Genomic DNA, 23,997 nt, shown 5'->3' with positions numbered 1-23,997 from the left:
TGTTTCACAGACTCTTTTATGAAGCAGGAACCCCTAAGGATCATCTCACCTTTAGGCAAGTTTAGCAGTCATCTCTCTGTGGGTACTGTATGTCCAGTGAAGCAGTCCAGGCAAGAGCAGTTTCTTACCCAAATGGCTAGCAAACTCCATAAGGAGCCTCTTTGATGTCCATCTTCCTCTTGAAGTAGCTGGTGCTGTCACGAGCAGATGCGTCTCATTGTTATGAAAAGTCCTAAGTTAGTAAAATAATTTAAATGCCATATTTTGTAGTCTTTGAAAGATATTAAGAATGCCTATCTGAAATATATCTATGCACATCTAGAAAATCTAACTAACATGACTACAAACTTGACTATTATAAATGATTATCTATTAACCTATATTTTTTAATTATACATTGCATTTTTAAATGAACTACACAATTACAGTACCTTAATCAAGATCAGAAATACATATATACATATCAAAATTGACCTTAAATTTGTATCAATAAATAAAGATTTATACCAATGCAAATTATTCATATCTATATCATATCCCCCTTTAAATGTAAAAGAACATTTATAGACAATATTTGAGAATATGGGCGTAGATTTATCCATACTGCTTTGTGCTAATTGGGGGCGCTGTTAATCAGGTCTTTTATGGTGTATCCTGTGTACTAGTCATCTCAGTCAGCAGTTGGGTGTTCACGGCAACCTTTCAGGAGGGTGTGGTCTATGAGACCATATTTGCCTGGAGGCCATCCACAGGTTCTCACCTTCTGTGTAAACAAAAGAAGAACCTCTTTTTCAAAGCAACATATCCTTAAACCCAAATTTGGAAGTCATGATAAGTTTAGAATATATATGCTGGTTTAGCTTAGCAGCCCACACAATGAAATGTCTGTACTTAGCTCCTTTACAGTCAAAAAATTTAAAGAAAACAGTAATATACAGAATCCAGACTCTCTTCTTTTACTCTTTTCTCTTCTTCCTTGAAATCTGGCTTCTGAACTCACACTATCTTAAAGGTAAATCAAAATATCTTGTTTGAGAACCTGTTAGTGTTGTCTGCGTTCACACCTCCTCTCAACTGCTCAGCAGTGCTGAAACCTTTTCTTGCTCTCTGGAACATTTCTTTGATCTGATTCTTTTCCTTTTGTTATTGTGTTGTCTGTTTATTTGATTGGCAGCTCACTTTAACCCTACAGGTTTTTGTATGTGTGTGCATGTGTGTTTGTATCTCTGTTCTTGTGTGTATACACATGTGTGTTTTTGTCTGTTTTGTGCCAATGTATGTATACATTTGTGTTTGTGCCCATGATCCTGTGTGTGTGCATGTGTTTGGGATTAAAGACCTCTGTTACCATGTCCAGCTTTAGATTCATAACTTTGTATACCTCAATTTCATGTTGATTCTATAGCCTGTTTTGACCTGTCAAATTAATATTACTAAAATAATGGTTTTGTTATTCACTTACTAGGCAAGCACAGATGTATACTGTACATTGTTTCCAATTTATCATTCTGCTCTAATCTTCTGTTCACATCAGAGTACCAGGCTGCTTCCAGATGTTTATTTCCTGAGTATGTCCTGGTCTTCTTGTTTTGCTCAGTGCAATTCCTCTTATCTTGAGTGTTTAGTTTTCCTTCTGCAGTTTCTGATACATCATTTTCATGCAGTTAGATAAGAGGAGTAAGTTTGAGATAGCAGTTGTCCTTCATGCCTTAGGAGGATGTGTTATATTCTTGAGCTGTAAAAAGAGTGAATTAAGTGTTCTTACCAGAATAAGAACCATATGAAGGAAAATTTTGATTAATTAGCTATATTTAGCCATTCTGCAGTGTGTGTACTTCAGAACATTATATTATAGACAGAAAATAACACACAATTTTGTCAATTAAAAATTAAATACTGCTTCCCTCGCAATGCTTTTCTAGGATTGCCCGGCTACATTTGTTGTTTCTGAACACTGGCGTTTGGCTTTGTGTGGAGTTGCTTACATCTGTACTCATTGTTGCAAATCCCATAATGCCTGACTTGCTGGAAGTGAGTTTTTGAATGAACCATTGTTGAAATCAAGATGATGTATTTTAGTAGAGAGAATAGATGGAATAAAATCTAGGCTCATCTTAATTGGCTCTTTTCTTCTCTTCCAAAAAAACTTTAAAAGAGAAGAAAATGTAGTGTAGAAAAGGGATTTGTTTCTGGTGGGCATCTGAAAGAATGAAGTCAGTGTACTTGGAGCTTGAGGTTCCTCGTGTTGGCAGTTTTGTACATTTAGAAGGCAGAAGCTTCTTAATCAAAGGATTATCAGCGGTCTTACTCATAAAACACGTACGTCTGGCAGCAGTTTAAAACTGAGCTGTTTTTATTAGGTTGCACATGGTTTTTCTCCACACCCTTCCCTGCAGCTAATTCTTAAGAGGTGAGACTTAGAGAAGTTTGTTTGTTCATGCTATAAAATAAAAGGTGAAGAAAGACTAATGTTTGCTTTTTAAAGCAAATGTAGTATGGAAGGCTTAGCATATTGCCTTACATGTTTAACACTTTAGTTTCTTTAAATTTACTATCTGGCACTATAGTTGTAACCCTCTTTCAGGAATATATTTATAGTAGAACTTGAGCATATCTTCTCAGCAATTTTCGGACTTTTTACTGCTTTTTTCCCCCCTGCAAAGCATTCCAGAGATTAAGTTTTTTTCACTTTCAAAATACTCTCATTGGTAGTTACCTGTTGAGTAAGATGCAGTTTTAGATGGGCAGGGCAGTGTGCTCTTGTAAGCCCAGCAGAGGAGGACCACAGATAGTGAGTTCAAAGCCGACCTCCTGAGCCACCTAGCAAGATCTGTCTCAAAACAAGGAAGCAACAAACAAAAAAAAAAAGTAATTTTTGTTTGTTTGTTTGTTTTGTTTTGTTTTGTTTGAGATAGGATTTCTCTGTGTAGCTGTGGCTGTCTTGGAACTTGCCTTGTAGACCAGGCTGGCCTGGAATTTACAGAGATCTGCTTCCCTAGTGCTGGGATTATAGCTGTGTGCTTCCAAAAGCAGTTTTTATGTTGGTTTTATGTCTATATTGTTATATCAGAAAACTGTTCTTTGTTATTATGACAAAATACAACTTAGGAAAGGCTAATGTTTGTGTAAATTTGATAGAGCATCTTTGCGTCACTAAGTGAATAAGCCTGATCCCAACTGATTAGCTTTGAGGTGAAAGCTCAAAATCAAGACAGGAAATAAAGAAAACTTTATCAGTAGAGGTATTATTAGTTAGGGACAGGTGGGCAATTAAATTGTTACAGCTGGAGAGTTACCAGGCAGATCATTTATTACCATGCCCTTAAGTTGTTTTTCTACTGTGAATAATCTTCAGGGCTATGATTTTTATTATTAAAAATGAGATGATTTAGGGCCCAGAACTAGTCAAGGGTAATAAAAATAACTAGGATAGCCAGACGATGGTGGCGCATGCCTTTAATCCCAGTACTCGGGAGGCAGACGGATCTCTGTGAGTTCGAGACCAGCCTGGTCTACAGAGCTAGTTCCAGGACAGGCTCCAAAGCCATAGAGAAACCCTGTCTCGAAAAACAAAAACAAAAAAAACCCAAACAACAACAACAACAACAACAACAAAAAATGGTTGAGTGTTATTTAAATTTCCTTTGTGGAAAATAAATTTTTCTACTTTTTCAAAGATTTGAATTTATTTTGTTTGTGTCTGTGTATGTACACACACGAGTGAGGGTGCCCACAGAGGCCAGAAGAGGGAATTGGACTTCTTGAAACTATAGTTACATGTGGTTGTGATAGGGATGCTGGGATTCAAGCTCTACTCTTCATGACTGAATAAGCATGCTTTACCTCTAAGCCGTCTCCTCATCCCCATAGTACATTAAAAAATTAGTGTGTGTTTTTTTGCGTGTGCGTATGTTTGCACACACATACATACACACTTTTACAAGCCAGGGTATTGAATGTGGAGATCAGAGGTTCAATTTGTTATTGCCACAAATCTAATTGTGTGCAGATAACACATAGGATTGGGCAGAATAGTACTGGTAATTTGGATTCAGCTGCTTCTGAATTGGCTGTATGGGTAAGACTTACTTGCATTTTGCAGTGGCCTTTTTCTTACATATTAAAAAACACCAGCATCTCAGATTAGCAGTTAGAGATTTAGGTAGGGAGAGTGCAGGGTATCTTACCCAGGGCTTCATGCCTGCTAAGTACATGGCCTTCCACTGAGCTAAATCCTCGTCTGCAAAGGTACACAGAATCACCAAAGTGAGTAATATGAAAGAAATGGCAGAAGAGAAAGAAGTAGGATGTGTGGGCTGCTCTTCTTCTGCCTCTTTCTTTACCTATCTATCTATCTATCTATCTATCTATCTATCTAATCTTCTTTAGGTGTAGAATGGAAGAGCCAGGGATAGGGGACACAGGTCTATGATTCCAGCACTGAAGAATTTTAAGTGGGAGACTATTTGTGCTGCATAGTGAGGTCTCATCTTAAAGAACAAAACAACAAACAGTAAAAACAGCAACAACACAAAACCAAAAGCAAATAACTCTAAAACCCAAACAAAAATTTAAAAAGGAAGTGTGTTAGGCAGAAGCAACTTAAAAGGGAGGAAGTGGACTTTGCCTTTCTACAGCATCCTGACATACCAGCCCTTAGCAGTCTGCTGGGGCTCTATGCATGTGTATAAAGTTGACTGTGCACAGTAGGCACTTTCTATGGGATCCTGATATACCAGACCTTAGCAGTCTGCTGGGGACCTAATCATGTTTATAAAGTTCACTGTGCCCAGTAGGCACTTTTGTTTTCCCATGGCTGTTTATCTTCCCTTCTGAGCTTCTCTCCATCTAGAGACTCTTCTGCTTTTTGGAATTAATTACTTAATCAATTTTTAAAGAATTTCCTTTTTTACCAAGTAGACTGTACACCAGGTTCTGAAGCAGGTAGAACATCTCTACCCTTGGGACATGTAACAGTAATAGAATAAAAACAAGTACATGTCTATGTGAAGCAGTAATGAATTTTAGGAATAAACAGAGGGTGTAGTGGAAGTCTATAGACTCTGTCTTTTACCAGGATACCAGGGAAAACTTTTTGGTCGCGGTGTTTAGAGAAAGCTTTTAAGTTCTTGGGGACTTCCTGTTGTCTCATTTTCTAAAACTGCCTATAATAAGAAGCCCTGCTCTTTGACAATTTTCTTCTCTTTTCATTATTGACAGCTAATTGCCTTGTTTAAACAAAAGGTAGTTGGAGCATGGTAGCCCACACCTGAAATCCCAGCACCTGGTGGTAGAGGCAGGAGGATCAGGTGTTCAAGACTAGCCTTGGCTACATGGTGTATCTTGAGACCATGTCTTAAAACAACAGTAAACACTTAGACAAAGATGTAAAGGGGTTACTCCTTTTGAGGATCATTTATATTAATGGTATGAGTGTATTAGTGTACTTGTAAAGCTGAGGCGACAGAGACAGTTAGATCCTTGGGCCTTGCAGACCAGCTAGTCTTACTGAATGGTGAGAAACTGTCTTAAAGAATAATGTAACCTGACATTGTGTTCTGAGCTTCCCACATGTGCATACTTGTGTAAGCACACATGCCTGTACCACACAGAGAAGACGCCTTTTATACCATGGTTTTCAGCTCTTATAAGACAGTATGCAAAAACAGGGAAGCATCTGAATTTTATTTTTAAAGTCACAATGCCAGTTTTGAAATTTTGAATAATGTTGAGGCAACAGATATTTATATTTACAAAAAGCAAGCATGGGGTTTAGAAAATTTCTACAAAATGCTGCTTATTCCTTTTTTAATTTTATTTGGATTATTTTATTTATGTATTTTTCCTGCATGTGTACCACGTGTATGCCTCATGGCCATCAGGGGTCATAAGAGATCATTTGATCCCATTGAACTGGAATTAAGTATGGTTGTGAACCACCATATGGGTGCTAGGGACCAAACCCAAGTTCTCTGGCAAAAGCAACAAGTGCTCTTATCCTCTGAGCCATCTCTCTAACCCCTACTCTTTTTAAAAAATAATATTTTTGTTTTTAATTATGTGTGTGCCAACTTGTGGTACGTACAAGGGGTCTACATAGGCCAGACCCTTGAGTTTCCTGTAACCCCAGCTCCACTTATTGGTGTGGGTGCTGGGAACTGAACTTGGTCTTTTAGAAGAACAGTAAATGCTCTTAACACACTGAGTCATACCTCCAGCTCTGCTATGCCCTTACTCTTTGATCTTGTTTACTAGAGATTTGCAGAGAATGCTTTCAAAGAACAACTAATACCAATCAATACTTCTCAAACTGTTCCACACAATAGAAACAGAAAGAACACAGAGAATGCTTTCAACTTCATGTATTCACATCCATCCTTCTCTGATGCAGAAAGAAACAGTGCAGAGCATGTGAAAGAGATCGAATCCATCCTTTCCCTCACAACTCAAGAGTCTTCTGCCTTAGCTTCCTGCAATTAAAGGGGTCTCCATAGCCCATTTTTTCTTTTTGGGTGGTGGTGGGAGCAAGAATTAAGGTCTTGCTATATATCCCAGACTGGTCCTGAACTTGTTTATCTTCTTATATTGCCATACCATATCAAATCTTAAAAGGTTTAATTCTGGGGCTGGAGAGATGGCTCAGTAGTTAAGAGAACCTCTGCTCTTCTAAGCAACCCAGCTCTAATGTCAGTTCAGTGACTGCCTCCACCTCCAGTTCTTCTGGACTTTGTAGACGGGGAGTGCTTGTGGTCCACAGACACACATACATGCAGGCAAAACACCCATAGACATTAAAAAAAAAAGATTGGCCTCTGATGGATTATTTTTATTCTGCCCTCATTACAATTTAATGTTTTGTATAGATGGTGTGTTTGTGAAAAACAAATGCTGTTTACAATTGAATAATTAATAGAATTGAAAGATTATAATATTTCTTAATGTTGAAAGCTGATTTTATTGAGGTATTATTACAAAAAATAAGACTGTACTCTTTTGACTGTGTGGCTTGGAGCAGTTTGGCAACTGAATATCCTCATGTAGCCATTATGCTAATTGAAGCATAGATCATGTGCATTGCTCAGAAAGTTCCCTGTTCCTCTGCAGCTGCATTCATCCCTGGTGATCACTCTTCTGCTTCCTGCTGCTGTAGCTTAGCCTTTCTTACTCCTTCTTGTATGGTGTGGGCTCATGTAGTTAGCATGATGCTTCTGTTATTCATCCATGTTTGCTATATGCATGAAAGTATCCCCCCCCCTCTTCTCGATTGTATGACTATGTCATAACTCCTGTCTGTATGGACATTTGAATTGTTTTCATATGTAAATGTTACTTGATGTGTTTATAGGAAGTTCCCAAATTGTTGTTCCAAGAGTTTATATACTTCCACTGACAATGTTAAGAGAATTCCAGTCACCTGCATCTTTGCTGCACTTGGTGTGCTCAGTCTTTCCATTGTTGGCCTTCTGATTGGTACATAGTAGTTCTACTCTGGTTTGAACTCAGACTTTCCTCAGTGTTGCAGTACCTTGCATGTGCCTTTTAACTATCAGTGTGTCTTTCTTATTCTCATTTACATACTTTATTCCTTTTAATATTGCTTTCATTATTGAATTAGATTTTTAAAGAAGACATTTATTTTTTTAAGATGTATTTTTATATTATGTGAATGAATTCTTTGCCTATGGTACGTGTATCTACTACATATATTCCTGGTGCCCTTGGAGGCCAGAAGAAGGTTACTGATCCTCTGAAACTGGGATTACAGGATGTTGTGAGCTGCATTTGAGTACTGGGAATTGAACCCGGGTCCTCTGCAAGAGTAGCCAGGGCTCTAGACTGCTGAGCCAGCTCTGCAGCCCCTGGAGTTGCTTTTAAAGCATAAGCTGGACACAGAGCACAAAGTTTTTCTAGATTTTATTTTTATTTTATTTATTATTTTGATTCCTCTCTCTCTCTCTCTCTCTCTCTCTCTCTCTCTCTCTCTCTGTGGAGTTTCTCTGTGTATTCTTGGCTATCCATGAATTCAGAGATCAGCTTGGTTCTGCTGCCAGTGCTGGGATTAAAGGCATGCACCACCACTACCTGACTTTTACTAGATTTTATACTCCATTGTGTATGGCTTACCTTTTCATTGCTACAGCTTCGTTATAAGTTTTTTCCTTTGATGATACATTTTTTGCCTAATGAAATTTGTGCTTACCTCCTAAGGCAGCAGTTCTCAACATGTGGGGTTGTATATCAGATATTCTGCATATCAGATGCTTACATTACGATTCGTAGCAGTAGCACAGTTACAATTGTGAAGTAGCAATGAAATAATTTTGTAGTTGGGGGTCACCACAACATGAAGAACTGTATGAAAGGGTTGAAGCATTAGGAAGGTTGTGAACCACTGTCCTAAGGTCTTGAATTTTTTTCTTTCGTGTCTTCTAAGTATTTTTAGTTTAGGTTTTTTTTTTTTTAAGTTTTATTTTTTTTTTTATTTTTTTTTTAAGACTTGGAATTTACTATGTAGCCCAACCAGGCTGGTCTTGAAACTCACTAGATTTTCCTGCTTCTGCTTCCAGAGAGAGGCTAGATGAAAGGTGTGCGCCACCAGGCCAGTGCTAAAGTTTTGGTCTTATATTTAGGCCTTTGGCCCATTATTGTGATGACCCCATCCCTTTCTGATTTAAGCTCAGGATTTATGCAGGAAGAGCAATGGCACGAGTCCTCAGCCCTGGGGGTTTAACACTAGATCTGTGTGAGGTGCATGCTCAGGTTCATGCCTTCTGTGTGGAGATTTGCTTTCTCCACTGTTTGGTTTGCTCTGTTTCGTGTCTTACATAGTCAGACTCATCAGAAAGTATAAATGACAAGATTATGTCATTATTATACAACCGTTCACATATCTTTTATACATTAGTTAGACTTACTAAAGATTATTTGTAAACTTTTAGAAGCTTTGGTTTTCTGATCATCATTTTTGTGCTATTTTATATGTCATATACTTTGGCTTTGGATGAATTGCTCTGTGTCTGTGAAGCTGAAAGCATACATTAAGTCTCAGGCTACCCTAGAGTTAAGGGTCTTCATTATTCTCTTTTTGGTTGAGTTCCATTTTCTCTCTTTTAAAAATATTTTTTCTTTTCTTTTGTATATATGTGCATATGTCTGTGTAAGTATATGTCACATATGTGTGTGGGTACCCCATGAAGGTGAGAAGAAGGTATTAGGTCCCCTGGGGTTACAGGCCTTTGTGAGCCTCCTGACAATAGTTCTGGGAAGAGCAGCAAGTGCTCTTAACCATGAGCCCTCTATCCAGCCTGCGGGTTCCTATTTCTCTTATCTTGCCTTGGTGTTGGTTTCTTATTTAGATAGAAGGAACTAGCTAAGTATGTGCTGGAGATGAAATAGCTGAGTTCACAGGTACTTCCGTGTGTGCTTTCCTCTTGTTCTTCCCCTTCCCGTAGCCCCTGGGAGAATAGCTGCAGGTATTCCGCACACACCTCCTGTCTTTGTACAGTCTTTTCTTCAGTATATTTTTATGAGATTAAGATTGGATTTCTCCGAAATTTTCCGTATGATATTCATAACCAACAAGCCTATTTGTTTTTTTTTTGTTTTTCTTGGGGGGGAGGGAGGGGGTTAGTACCTTGCTCTTTAAGCACAGAGCCAGGGGGAAGAATTTCTATTATATATTAGTAGCATAGCTGTGAATTGCCTTTCCTTTTAATTGTCCCATCTCTAAAAATCCATCCGTTTCAGTTTGTTGTACCTTGTCCTTGATAGTCCACACTGTTCTCCATTGTCACTGGTACCCATTGTTCTTTGTAATGTTTTTACATTTGTTTTATGGGATTAGTGTTCATAGGGGCTTTATGAGTTACCCTTTATTTCTCCAGGTGGAGAATAGTTCATCATTAATACATAATCATTGTCTTTCATTCTTTTTTTTTTCTTCCTCCTTCCTTTACTGTGTGGTTGTTCTGCAGGCCTTGTTCAACGCTGTGTGATCATCCAGAAAGACGACAATGGATTTGGGCTGACAGTCAGTGGAGACAATCCAGTCTTCGTACAATCTGTCAAAGAAGGCAAGACATTTTAAAAAAATAGTTTTGTTTCGCGGCATGATTGTACATTTTCTTTAATCTTTGCACTCAGAAAGCAGAGGCAGGGGGATCTCTGATTACTCAGACAGCCTGATAGATATAGTGAGTTCCAGGCTAGCCCGGGCTGCATAGTGAGACTCTGTCTCATAAACAAAAACCAGTTTTGTCACTTGGAAAGCAAACAGGGTAGCATAACAAAGCTTAAATGATGTCTCTTGCTCAGAGTAGACTTACACAGACTGCAGGATCTGGACCTTTGTGCTGTATTTGTCTTTGGGGTTATAGAATTGATTTGTCTCAAGTGACTTTATAGAAAGAAAACAGTTCTTCTGTAGCTATAGAAACCACACGATTTCTTGGTCATGATGTTTTACATGTCATCACTTAACAGGTATTTCTACAACTTGATTTCTTTGTAGCATTAAAGTAATACTTTAATAGAAATAAAGACATATGGATGTTTCTTCCAAATGGTAGTCATATCTTTTGTTATTATAGTACATTGGATTGTTTTGTTTTGGGTGCTGTGATTTCAGGTAGATTATATTGTATTAAAAGTGATAACACTTTATAGATAATATTGAGTTTTCAAGTAAAAAAAATCATAAAACAAGTTTTATTCACACAGCACTGGGTGGTAGTAGGAGGATTTGAACCCAAGTCTGCTATACTTTACAGCCCATGTTTTAATTGTTGTTACATTACTTCTCTTTCAAGAAAGCTTATCAGTGAATGGCATGTTAAACAATTCATTTCTTCCACAGATGGAGCAGCCATGCGGGCTGGAGTACAAACAGGTGACCGAATCATCAAGGTAAAGTGACGTCTACTGTGGAACTCATGATATGATTGCATAACATACATCGTCTCTGTTCCTTTTTCTATCTAGATTTTTATAAAACCAGCTCTCTTTCATTTGTTTTAAAGTTAACATCACTGTTTACTTAAAGGCATGATAAAAGGCTTGTATATACGGAATCGTATTTGTTCTTGAGTAGGAAGTTCACCTTTTAAAACTCAGTTCTGTCCAAATTAATCTGTTAGCAAGCAGTACTCATACAAATAGGATTGTGCTGATGTGTTGTTTGTTGCGAACTGATGGTTGTTGCAGATGAGCTTTTTAAAGAGGGCTGGTATAGAGTCCTTGCATACTCCAGGCCTGCCTTTGATCTCCAGCTCCAGACCAAGAATAAAAAGTAAAAATGCAGGAGATGAGTAGCTGAAGCCTGCTAACCAAGCATTTTACCTGCTGAACAAGAGCACTTGTGTGTGCGCATGGTATATGCATGTAGGTCCACATGTTGCAGGTATATGTATATGCACATGTGTGAAGATCAGAGGAGTCCTCCTCTAGCAATGCCTGCCTTATTCCCTAACAGAGTCTCTCACTGAACTTGTTGCCCCTTGTGCCCCCATCTCTCTGCTGGCTTGCAGTGATGAATTCCCAGAAATCCTTCTGTTTCTACTTTTTGTCCTTCTCCCCAAACCTTTTCTTCTGCGTGGCATAGAGGTCTGGGAAGCCACACTAAGATTTTTCATGGAGCCTAGGGTTCCAAACCTGTGCAGCAAGCATCTTACCTACTGTGCTGTTTTCCCGGCCCAAGAGTACCTTTTAATTACAAAAAATAAACTTACTTGGTGGGGCACATCTGTAATCCAAACTCTGGGAAAACAGAGGCGAGAGGATATTTACAAATTTAAGGCCAGCCTGATCTACCTAGCAGGTTCTTAGACTACAGGCCCTATCTCAAAAAAAATAAAAATAAAAAAAATTAAATGAATAAATTACTAATAAAATAATAATTCTGATAGAAAAATTAGCAAATAATTTTATCAGATAATTCTTCAGAGTAATTGAGGTAAATGGCATTTTCATGAAATATGGTCAGTAGAATTGATAAGTGAAAGAGAAATTAAAATGATATGAAAAATGTATTTCATTGTCATTGTTTAATGATTAATGATTCACACTTGGCATATAATAGATACAGTAGAATGGCTTCTTTCATAGGTTTCATTATCAGTTAGGTAAAATCTGTTTGGTAGAAATTTGTAAATATGTATTAAAATTTTTAAATGTACAACCTTTGATCAGCCAGTTATTTTTAGATATATCGAAGGAAATTTGTGTACAGATGGACTCCATGAGATTTATTACACACTGAAAACTTGTCAGTAACTCACAGCCTAAGTGTGCATGAACTGAGGATAGAGCAGAAGACCCATGGCTTTAAGAAAGGCTAGATTAGATGAAAAAAAAAAAAAAAGAAAGTCACATAAAGGCAGTTTTTCAGGAAATTTATATTAATATTCCTTAAATAAAATTTAATAAATAAATAAAATAAATAAAATTTCATCTTTGGAAAAATGTCTTTTATTAATTGAATTATTTAACTCAATATTCATGAACTAGCTTATTTCAAATTAATTTAAATTTCTAAAGTGGATGTCAGTCCTAGCATCATATCTCTCTCTTTAAAGTTGTTATATGGAATCTATTCCTCTTCGTAACAGCTGCTCTTGTATCATGTAGGCTTTCTTTATAAGGGTCCTTCATAAATACGATCCTTCCTCACTAGCCTGGGTGCTCTAGACTTGTTCTCTCCTCCTTCTGGTTCTTCTTAGGAATTTGGACCCATGTAGCAGTTTGGCATAAATATGATTAGGACTCAAAAATAAATTTAACATAATTTTATCACTGAAAAAAAAAAAAGAAGGTTCCAGTATCAGTGCTGAGAGATGACGGTATGGTAGAAGAAAAGCGGAGCATCCCATGTTTGCAAGTTTATCTCAGATGTTAATGTTGTAGTTAGTAGCAACACCTCCAGGAGACATGATGAGCATACTGTTGTATTTTTTCCTTGTGTGTGTATTGTGTATATGTTGTACATGCATGTATGTACATGTACACATACATGTGTGTGTAGAAGCCAGAGGACAACTTCTAGTGGTGTTACTCAGGTGCTGTTAACCTGATTTTTAGACAGGCTCATTCATTGGTCTGGAGCTTGCCTATTAGACTAGGCGGCCTAGCCAGCAAGGTTCAGGGCTTGTCCCATCTCCCCAAAACTAGGACTGTAAGTGTCTGACACTGTGTCATTTAATGGAGACCTTGGTTAGCATTTTTATACCCAATTTGTCTGAAAATTAAGTTTCTTTATAAAGATTACATTGTATTTGGGAAAAAGTAAATTGAGTGTTGTTACATAATTTGTACTTTTCATTTTTTTATTATAATTTTGAAAAATCATTCAACTGTTAATAATTAAAAGCAAATAAAATTTTTGTTGAATGCTATTGTAGGTGATTCTCTTTCTCTTCCTCCTCTGTGCTGGAATGACAGTCATGTACCACCAGTGCCCAGTTTATATAGTCTTGGGAATAGGACCCAGGATTTCATGCATGTTAAGCAAACACTCTGCCAACTGAGCTACATCCCCAGCCCTAAAGACATCTTTTTGACTTGGAGTATGTCAACAAATCTGTGAAGGTTTTGTTGTTGTTGGCTTTTTTTAACTTAAAATTTTTTTTAAAAAAATATATGGATATTTTGCCCTCCTGTGTGCTGTACACCACACTGGAGCCTGATGCCCATGGAGATCTGAAGAGGGCGTTGGATGTATTCCCTGGAATTGGAGTTACAGATAATTGTGGGCTACCATGTGGGTGCTAGGAATTGAACCTGGGTCCTCTGGAAGAGCGATATAGTTTTCTTAAACTCCAGCCATCTCTCTCTAGTCCTATTGTGAAGAATTTGTAAATCTTTTTTCAAGTATATTTTGTATTTACCATTTTGACTAAGTTGAAACTTTGTTTAAATTATGGATGTTCACCCCTTTTACACTGCAATATGATATTGTCATCTGTAAATGTATTGGCTTGCCTTCCTAGCTATCCTAAGATGCATGTAGCCAGGTGGCCAAGTACCACCACCTTTAAATGAAGGTCTTGTTTTGTTTCAAGTCATTTTGTTGCTGAATCTGTAGTGTTAAAAATTAATTTGGATCAAATGTTTATTATAATTAGTCCACAGTAATTCCTAAAGTCACTATATAGCTATTGTTTTAATCAGGTCTGTCTGATGCATACCTTTTCATTTTCTCACAGGTGAATGGGACTCTGGTGACTCATTCAAACCATCTGGAGGTGGTGAAACTAATCAGATGTAGGTGAATGTTATTTCTTTTTAATTGTTTTCTCAAACTCTTTAAAGGGTCACCAAGCATTTTTCTGGCACTGGCCAAATAGCAAATATTTTAGGCTTTGTGAACTACATAGTGACTACTGGAACTTGTTGTTGTAGCATAGGTTCTAATAAAGCTTCATTTGACAAAACAGTCTGTAAACTAGATTTAGCTTCATGACTGGTGGTTTTTACTCCCTTCCCCATATACACACATTGGAAGGTCTAAGTAAAAACTTACTAGTAATTTTTTTTTCTTTTGAGTTTTCGAGACAAGGTTTTACTGTGTAGCCTTGACTATCCTGGAACTTACTCTGTAGACCAGTTTCACAGAGTTCTACCTGCCTCTGCCTCCTGAATGCTGTAATTAAAGGTGTGTACTACTACTACCCAGCTAGTAATTATCTGTGTCAACTTCCTGATCCAATACATGTATTTGAAAGGCATATATGAATCACCTGACAGCAAGGAGGTTGAGAATCAGATAGAATGCCCTGAAGAACTTTAGAAATTATGTAGTACCTTACCTCAGATCAGTAAATTATTGTGTCATTCAAGAAAATCTTTTGGTGAAGTGCAAAGTTATGTCCTGCCTTCACCTACTTCCATTAGCAACTGGCAGCACTCATGTAATGTGGAGTCTAAGTGGTTGATGTTTCTCTGAGCTGATAGGGAGGCAGGCCAAGCTCCAGCACTTGGGCTGCAGTTTCTCTGTATTTACAGGTTCAAGAGACGGTTCAGTGGTTTTGTGAGTTTTGCTTATAAGTGGATGTGATGGGGTGGGACTTGGGTTATTGGAACTGAGTGGTCTGAATGACATGCTGTACACCGGAAGCCCCAGATTCATTCTTTGCACCAATGACATCATGACTGTTGCAGCAGCAATAGAGAAAGAAGACACGAATCTCACAATCCTAACAACCTAACAAAGAAATTGTTCTGATCTGGCTTGGGTATTGGGGGTTTGTCATGTTTTTAAGGAAAAATAAAAGTTCAAAGAGAAAGCTGAAAATAAATGGCATGTAATAGAAAAGGAATGTATGATTATGTCAGATAATTTCATAGTAAGTACACTAGTTATTTATGGCCAACCAGAATTACTTAATTGTTATTACTGAGCAGACGGATGTTTTTTGGAATAAATTCAGTGAACTGGGTTATACTGTATAGGTAAGGCTTGACTAGTACTTGCTAGATAGCCTAGGCTGGCATTTGAACTTGAGCCTTCCTGCCTCAGCTTCTTCAGAGATGGAATTACATGTGTGTACCATGTCCAGCTTAGTCAGCTATCTGAGTTCTTTTTAAAAACAAAAAACTGGATTTTTTTTTTAAGGCCTTTTTTGGGGAATGTGGATGGGAGTGGAGATTTGGACAGAGTCTTATGTAGCCTAGGCTGGCCTTGAGCCCACTGTATAGCCAAGACTGACCTTGAAATTCTGATACTACTGTCTTTACCTTCCTAGTGACAATATATAAGCATAAACCTCATAACTAGTTTATACACTGGCAGGGTTGGAACCCAAGGATAATGCATGGTAGGCAAGCACTCTGCAAACTTAACTATATCACCAGCTCTAATGGTGATCTCTTTTAAAGACTGTGTCCTGGCTGTTTGCCTCATTTAAGTAACCCTGGGAACCACACTTATACTAACGAGCTATCTTGTGGCCTACTTTTTAATGTGCATTCCAAACATTATCAGAGTGATTGAATTCTGATTTCCTTGAACCAGTTAAAGAAGGCGAGAAAGAGCTGAAGCGAGGTAAGCATATGGGCTAGTAAGATGGAACGAATGACTTTCACAGAGAGCATAAGGCTGAAAGCCTTGCAAGGTATACTTGTTGGGCATTGTGGTGCACAGTTGTGATGCCAGCGTATAGGAGGCTGAGGCAAGAGCTCGACAAGTTCAAAGGCTGCCTTGCTGCAGAATGAGTTCAAGGTTAGTCTTGGCAACTCAGTGAGGCTCTCTCGAGATAAAAAGTATTTTGAAAGGGTACAGATTTAGCTTAGGGGTAAGTCTAAGCTGATGATTAGCATACATTCCCTTGGTACAATCCCCACTACCCCAGTTAAAGAAAAAAAGAATGAAAAAAGTTTTAAAAAGATTCTCAACACTGTTATTTTTCCTTTTCTTCTTTTTCTCCCACCTCCCCACCTCCAGCTGGTTCCTATGTAGCTCTCACTGTCCAGGGACGCCCACCTGGGTCGCCCCAGATTCCGCTTGCTGATTCTGAAGTAGAACCCTCAGTCATTGGACATATGTCTCCCATTATGGCATCCCCTCATTCCCCTGGAGCAGCTGGGAATATGGAGAGAATTACTAGTCCTGTGCTCATGGGGGTAAGACTAGAACATCGTCTCAGTACATGCTCAATTAGATAAAGATGCCTTTGCTGTTATATGAGGAATTTTGATGCATTAAATTGATTAGCAAGCTTCCATTCAAGAATCTAAGAAATACCTGCTTAACATAGAAGCTACATAGTTATTTGGAATAATTGTTGTTATAGCAGATTTAGTTGAACATCTAAATTAGACATCTGCCATGTACAAAACAATGTATTATTCACAAATATATGATTATATTTTTTAGGTTATATTCAAACACTTTAGATATCTTACAGTGTATGCTTTATAAAGATAGAAGTTTGTTTATTTTGTTTACTATTGTGTCCCTAATGCCTGAAATACTGCTTGACATATTGGAGATGTTTAATAAATCTTTACTGACTGTGGTTAAGACTCTAAGTAACCAAAAGAGACAGAATGTAGACATAAGAGAAAAATGCTAGTTTGTGTGAGGACAAAGGGTATCCAGTTGTGATAAAGGTCTTCATAGAATAAATGTGTTTGAATTTAGCCTTTTGTAATGGCTAACAGTGGTGACCATGGAGAGGAAGTGGAAGACACAGAATAAACCTAGCTGGAGAGCCAGGAAAATACCAGTACTGTCAGAAAAGCAAGACTTTTGTTTAGCTTGTGCCGGTTAAGGAGGTGCGTGGTGGGAGATGGCTTATCAAAAGGAGGTCACCTATGCATTTGCAGTTGCTGAGCAAGTTCACAAGTTACTGAGTAAGCAATGCGAATCCATTCAACACTGTTGTGAATGGGAGAGTGATGTGATTATAGGAGACACAGGAATTTGTAAAACAAGGAGCAATGAATTGGGAGTTGTCTCAGAGTTTGGGCAAGCTAGACTGGAAACTAGAACCAGTCCTGGGGATTGATAGTAATGCCTCACTTGAGAGAAGTAGCAATAACAGATTTGTACTTCTGTAAATCCAGTTCTCCAGCCAATACCCACATTTAATATTCTCTTGAACACAGTCTAGTAAAGGCAAAATGAGAAGGTAGAACTGTGTCTCTTAATGAAATGAGCCATCTTTATTCATAAGTGCCAGGAGTAAGAAAATCCTAAAGAACACTCAGGGTTGTAGCTGACACAGAACACCATCTTTCTTGTCCTTCAATTTTAGCCTCATTTTCCTTGTATTGTATTCTTATCCTTTTATAGGAGGAAAACAATGTGGTTCATAACCAGAAAGTAGAGATTCTGAGGAAAATGTTACAGAAAGAACAGGAGCGGCTGCAGGTACGGAGTTAGAATGTATTCTTTTCAGGCCAAGGAAACTGAGTGTTTGTAGAATTGCTGTTTTCCATTTTCAGTCAAAAAGATTGTACTGGTCCCACCAACTGCTATGCTAGCAGTGGCCTTCTCTATTTTCATGACTTAAGTAATTAATTTCTAAAATACCTTTATAATTTTCAGTTATTGCAGGAAGAATACAACCGAACAGGTACCCCAAGATTGCTCAAGGAGATCCAGGAGACCAAGAAGCACATTTCTCAGCTGCAGGAGCAGCTGTCCAAAGCCACAGGCTCTGCTCAGGTAGTGGCATTACTGGAAGTTCTGCCCAGTGTTTATAGGAATTTTTTTTTTCTGGGAATGTGTCACAGAATTTCATAATTGCCTTTTAAAGTGATTTTTCCAGCTTAGAATAACAGGATGTTCTATGTAGGATGTTATGGACCCAATGATTAACGAAAATAAATGTGGACTTGTGATTGTTTACTTGCTTTTATTCCATTGTAATTTTAAGAAAGGGTTGAATACTTTTGCTTTGATGTGACAAAACAAAAATGTAGTTGAAAATAGTTGCATTTCTGTAGTTTACCTTGTCACAATGAAAACTGATATGTTTTTACGTAGGGATGTGAGATCCATCTGTCCGTCCATCCATCCATCCATCCATCCATCCATCCAGTCAGTTTGGTTATTCGAGACAGGGTTTCTTTGTGTAGCCTTGGCTGTCTTAGAACTAGCTCTATAGATCGGGCTGGCCTCAAACTCACAGAGATCCTCCTGCCTCTGCCTCCTGAGTGCTGGGATTAAAGGCATGAACCACCACTGCTTTGTAGTGTTTTTTTTATAGGCAGGATGTAACTTTTATAGTCCTTCCTGCCTTATCCTTCCAAATTCTGGGATTACTGATGTGCTCTTACCATAACTAGCCATGTTTATATTCTTTGTTTTTCTTTATGGATGCAGGGTCTTATTGTATTGTCCTGACTAGCCTTGCACTTGGCTGTGTAGCCCAGGCTGGCCTTGAATTTACAGCAATCCTACAGCCTTAGCCTCCTGAGCTCTAGAGTCACAGGCATGTCCCGCTTTTCCCAGTTTCATATTTATGGTCTTACTATCCCTAATTTTTATTGTAATTTTAAAGTAGATTTTAGTAGAACTTGCTGTAAAGGTGTAAGTTATGGAGGTAATCGACCTGTGGTTAATGTGAGTCGGACGTCCTATAACATTCTTATTTGAGATGCACGGGGCTTTGTGTACTTCATCTCAAAGGAAGATGCCTGTAGAATTACTTAAAATATGTAAAAACTGATGAGTTGTTACTGTTTTTGAGTTGGTACAAGTCATATCTTCACAGAACTGACAAGAATTCTTTGAGATAATTTATTTTTGCTAATTTTAAAGTAAAATACTAAGTTGTTGTTGGAAAAACTAGGGCTTAAACTGGTTAAATGACATAGTTAAGGTGGTATCTGTATGTGTGTTGTGTGTGCATGCATACATGTCTATGCATATGCTCATACATACGTATTTGGTAATACTGGATTGAACTTGTTGCCTCATGAATATTAGTCAAGCTATACCACTGAGCTATATTAGGAACCCTTTGTTTTTTATTATTGAACAGAAGTAATGTATTTATTCAATAAGAACAGAAAAATGTAGTTTCAGTAATTTACCTTAATAGTGTGTATTCAAGTATTAGACATTTGATGAAATTCTGAAGCAGTGGAAGGCATTTGAATAGAAGTAGTGTAATAATCTTTACTAATGGGCAGATAATCTAAAGATTAGTTTAGTTTAGTTAATGCTATTGTACATATGTTTATGCTACTATTTGCTGTTGGAATTTTTTATTCTATGTTAAAATATTGCTTTCTCTATCTTTATGGTTCATTTTAGGTTTCTAAAACTCATAATTACTTGTTTTTTATTTTATGTATTTTTACCTTAAGTATTTTTGGTCCCATTAGTAGCCAGCCTTCAGCTGCATCCGTGTAGTAGGTATTGTTACTGATTCTCTTCTTTGATTGTGTCTATGTGTAATTCTTTAATCTCTTTTAGGATGGCACTGTAATTGCACCCTCTAGGCCATTAGGTGATGCCCTAACAGTCAGCGAGGCAGAAGCAGATCCTGGAGATGGCCCGTGCAGGACTGATGGGAACAGTGGAGATGCTTCTCGGCCTAGTAGTGACAATGCAGATGTAAGCATTGATCTTTAAGTCTGTATTTTCTTGCATTCTCCTCACAGTCCCTTTCTTAAGTTATGTGCATTCAAAATGTTATCTTTTATAGTAAGGGTTTTTATATAGCAATTTGATGAGCAAAGTTCTGAACATTGTTAAATGTGAGCTTTTAATTCCAGAGGTCACTTTTCCCTCAGGCATTCACTGCCAAGTGTTCTTGTAGGGATGGAATTTCCCAGCAGGCTGCTTGTGGATTGAGAAGCTAATGCCTGTGCTTTTTTGCTCAAATGAGAGGCCAACTGTTGGTATCTTTAAGAGCATGTTAATATTCCAATTGTGGTCAGAATGACTCAGTCTTGAATCATGAGGCACTTTGCCATGACAAAGAGAAGAGGCCTTTATCCTGTTAGACTCCAGCTACTAGCCTGGGTTTACAACAGCTTCATCCTGATTCACACAGAGATTACCAGATGAATACAGGTATTTGTTTATAAAAAACATGTTAGATTGAATATGATATAGAGCCATAATTTCATGACTATTAAAAGCTAAATCAGGCAAGCATGGTAGCACATAAACTTTAATCCTAGCATTTGGAAGGCAGAAACAGGAGGATCTCTGTGAGTTCAAGGCTAGTTTGGTCTGCATGGAGAATTTCAGACCTTCCAGGGCTTCATTGTAAGACACTGTCTCCAAAACAAGAAAAGAAAAAGGCTATTAGCATTGCTTATGCAACATTATTTTTTATATAGTATATGCTGATAGGTGTAGAAATAGATCATCTCCTCTAAGGACGATGAGGTCATAGTCTGAGGGTAGTGTTTTGTGTCTGTGGGCAGTGGAATCAAGTCAGTGAGTTGTGACTGTTTTTAAGACAAGCACAGCACATTAGGGTGCTCTGTGTGTAGAAGAGGTGCTGCAACTCATGACTTGTGTACCCACGAGTACTGGTGAACAGTGTAATGTTTCTGCATTGCTAAAGATGAGGAACTGAGAGCTGTGGTCTAAGCTATTACCTAGGCTACCTTTGAGGCTTGACTTACTGATTCGGTTTCTCAGGCGAGGAAAATTTGAGAACTTTTTTCTTTTTGTTTTTTATTTTTGAAAGATGACAATGGGGGCTGGAAAGATGGCTCAATAGTTAAGAGCACTGGCTGCTCTTCCTAAGAACTGAGTTCAATTCCCAGTACTCACAGCTCACAGCTGTTTGTAACTCCATTTCCAGGGATTCTGACACTCTCACATAGACATATACTTATGCAGGCAAAAACACCAATGAATGTAAAATAAAAATAAATTAGTTTTTTAAAAAAATTATAAGGTTTTTAAAAGTTTGATTCTTCAAGAAAAATTATAGCTAATATTTATCAAGTATTATACTACAATGATGGTAAATATTAATATTTTTATATTAGTTAAATTCTGAAAACATCTTTATGAAATATTGCTACTGTCACTTTACAAAAGAAAAATCTGAGGCCACAGGGAAGCCATGTAGTAAATGATTTGCTTCCACCACACACAAGGCTGATCCTTAAAAATATACACAGAGGTAGTGATTCATGAGAACAAACTTTTTTTTAAGAGAGTAAAAGTTAGAACAACCCAAAATATCAGGTTTGTGAGTGAAAGGCTAGAGATGAAATGAGACAGATTGGAGGCAGGTGTGAGGGCTGCCTCTGCTTGTTCTAGCAGTGCGGCTTAGGTCTATCTGCACTCTGGTTTGTGATGCCGTACTGTTCCTCTGCCTTCTGTGTGGTTATCTGCTGTTAACCACCGTGTGGGCATTCAGAGCAGGTGGCATGGATGAGAAATTGGATTTTTATTTTTATTTAAGGAAATGTTACAGTCATAATCTGTGCTTTTCAAATACAGCTTTATAAAATGGAGTTAATTGATGAGTGTAGGATTAGGCATTACAACAAATTAATTCTGACATGTAATTGGTAAGAATTAGAATAAATAGTGTCCTAGTTAGGATTGCTATTGTTGTGTTGAAACATTGTGACCAAAAGGCAAGTTGGGGAAGAAAGAGTTTATTTGGCTTACACTTCATATCACCATTCATTACTGAAGGAAGTCAGTCCAGGAACTCAAAGGCCAGAACCTGGAGGCAAGAGCTGATGCAGAGGCCATAGAAGGGGTGGGGTATTTTTTACTGGCTTGCTCGTTGCTTGCTCAGGTCTCTTATAAAACCCAAAACTACCAGCCCAGGAATGGCACCACCCACAATGGCCCGGGCCCTCTCCTATCAATCACTAGTTAAGAAAATACCCTGTAGACTCGCCCGCAGCCTGATCTTAGGGAGGCATTTTCTCCATCGATGTTTCTTTCTCTCAGATGACTCTAGCCAGGACAAATAGTAAAATGTTTCACTAAAGTATTTAGGCTTTATCATGTATACATAGACAAGAAGCACTATCATAAATGTCAGTGTAGGAAACAAATTGGGGGAAAGAGATAGAAATGGGATAGGGAGGATATCTGTAAGAAAAGGAGACTGGCTTAATAGGAATTCAAAAGATGTGTGTTAAATGGTTAACAGATACCATTTAGTGAATGCCTACTCTGTGCCAGAGATTATACTAATGATTTGAGATACTCTTTTTATTCTCAGAGTACCTTAAGTTGTACTTCCATTATATATAAAGAAACTAGAAACAAACAAATAAATATTGTGAAAACCCTGAGAAATAACATAATTCAGTTACCTGCTGAACACATAGCAAACTTGTATAATTCCCACAAATTTGTTTAATTTAAACTGACACGTTTTAGACTAAAAGCAGCTTATGAATTTCCATATTCCTTTGAACTGTACCACAGTAAGTTTGGAGAGATTAGTTTTCTGAGTTACCATTTTTGGTTTGTAAAATTTGTTTTGTGTGTGTGTGTGTGTGTGTTTGTGTCTGTCTGTATGTCTGGTGGGTACACATTCACGTGTGCATTTGGGTGCAAAAAAGTCAGAAATCAAATCTTTCTCATATTGCCATCCATCTTATTTTTTGAGACAAGTCTTTCACTGAACCTGGATCTTACCAGCTGGTTCGCCTGGCGAGCCAGTGAGCTCCTAGATCTGTCTGTCTTGCATCCTAGGACCAGGGTTACAGTCATCTTTGCTCAGCTTTTGCATGGCTGCTGGGCTGGTGGAATAGGTATGGAGCAAGCACTTCACTCACCGAGTCGTCTCCCCAACCCTCTTCTCAGTTTTATAAAATAATCTGCTAGTGCTTGTGATTTTAAAAATCCCACTATTGCTCAGTTTGGTGAAGGCTTAAAAGAATGTCACAAATCAGTTTCCTCCGACGTGACTTATGTGCCATCTGCAATTCAGAGTATCTGTTTGTTTTCTTTCTTTTTTTTTTTTAAGATTTATTTATTTATTATGAATACAGTTCTGCCTGCATCATGTATGCCTGCCTACCAGAGGAGGGCACCAGATCTCATTGAAGATGGTAGTGGGCCACCATGTGGCTGCCGGAAATTGAACTCAGGTCCTCTGGAAGAACAGCCAGCCCTCTTAACCTCTGTGCCATCTTTCTAATTTCCTGTTTTAATTTTTTTTTAAAAAATTTTATTTTGAAAAGTTCTTCATAATGCTTAACTGTATAGAAGTTCATTGAAATGGGTGGACTCTGGGTCTAGATGATCTTGCTATATGATTTTCTTATTTGCAGGTATTTTAATCATAAACCTTTAGTAAAGATAAAAAGTTGTCAGATGTATTTAAAAGTAGAGAGAAAGTAAAATGAGCCCCATCACACCCTTATAATCCAGTCTCAACTCAAAATTGCTGTCTGTGACTCTGGATCCTCACATCTCAGACTGTTTCGTTAATGTGGCTTTAAGAGGTGTGATACTCTAAAACAGGACTTCAGTACTGTCAAACCTTATGAATTAACACTTTCTCACATATAGTTGGATTACCCTAATTGTCTTACAAGGATCTGTTT

General features: G+C 37.8%; 1 protein-coding gene across 2 annotated transcripts in view; it reads left to right on the top strand.

The window, feature by feature from the left end:
• The window catches only part of Arhgef12 (Rho guanine nucleotide exchange factor 12), a 132,089-nt gene that overhangs the window by 65,573 nt on the left and 42,519 nt on the right, over nt 1-23,997 (top strand). For both annotated transcript variants that reach the window (XM_041657885.1, XM_041657884.1), the window contains 7 exons: nt 9,975-10,073; nt 10,856-10,905; nt 14,199-14,256; nt 16,436-16,614; nt 17,789-17,866; nt 18,044-18,163; nt 19,922-20,062. In XM_041657885.1, the coding sequence (XP_041513819.1) occupies nt 9,975-10,073; nt 10,856-10,905; nt 14,199-14,256; nt 16,436-16,614; nt 17,789-17,866; nt 18,044-18,163; nt 19,922-20,062 (725 nt within the window). The remainder of the gene's footprint in view (nt 1-9,974; nt 10,074-10,855; nt 10,906-14,198; nt 14,257-16,435; nt 16,615-17,788; nt 17,867-18,043; nt 18,164-19,921; nt 20,063-23,997) is intronic.

This window comes from Microtus oregoni, unplaced genomic scaffold (assembly GCF_018167655.1).
Source record: "Microtus oregoni isolate MIOR12 unplaced genomic scaffold, Mior012 000008F_ref0000371, whole genome shotgun sequence".
NCBI lineage: Eukaryota > Metazoa > Chordata > Mammalia > Rodentia > Cricetidae > Microtus > Microtus oregoni.
Note: the sequence above shows the minus strand (reverse complement) of the source record. Positions and strands in the feature narration are given on the sequence as shown.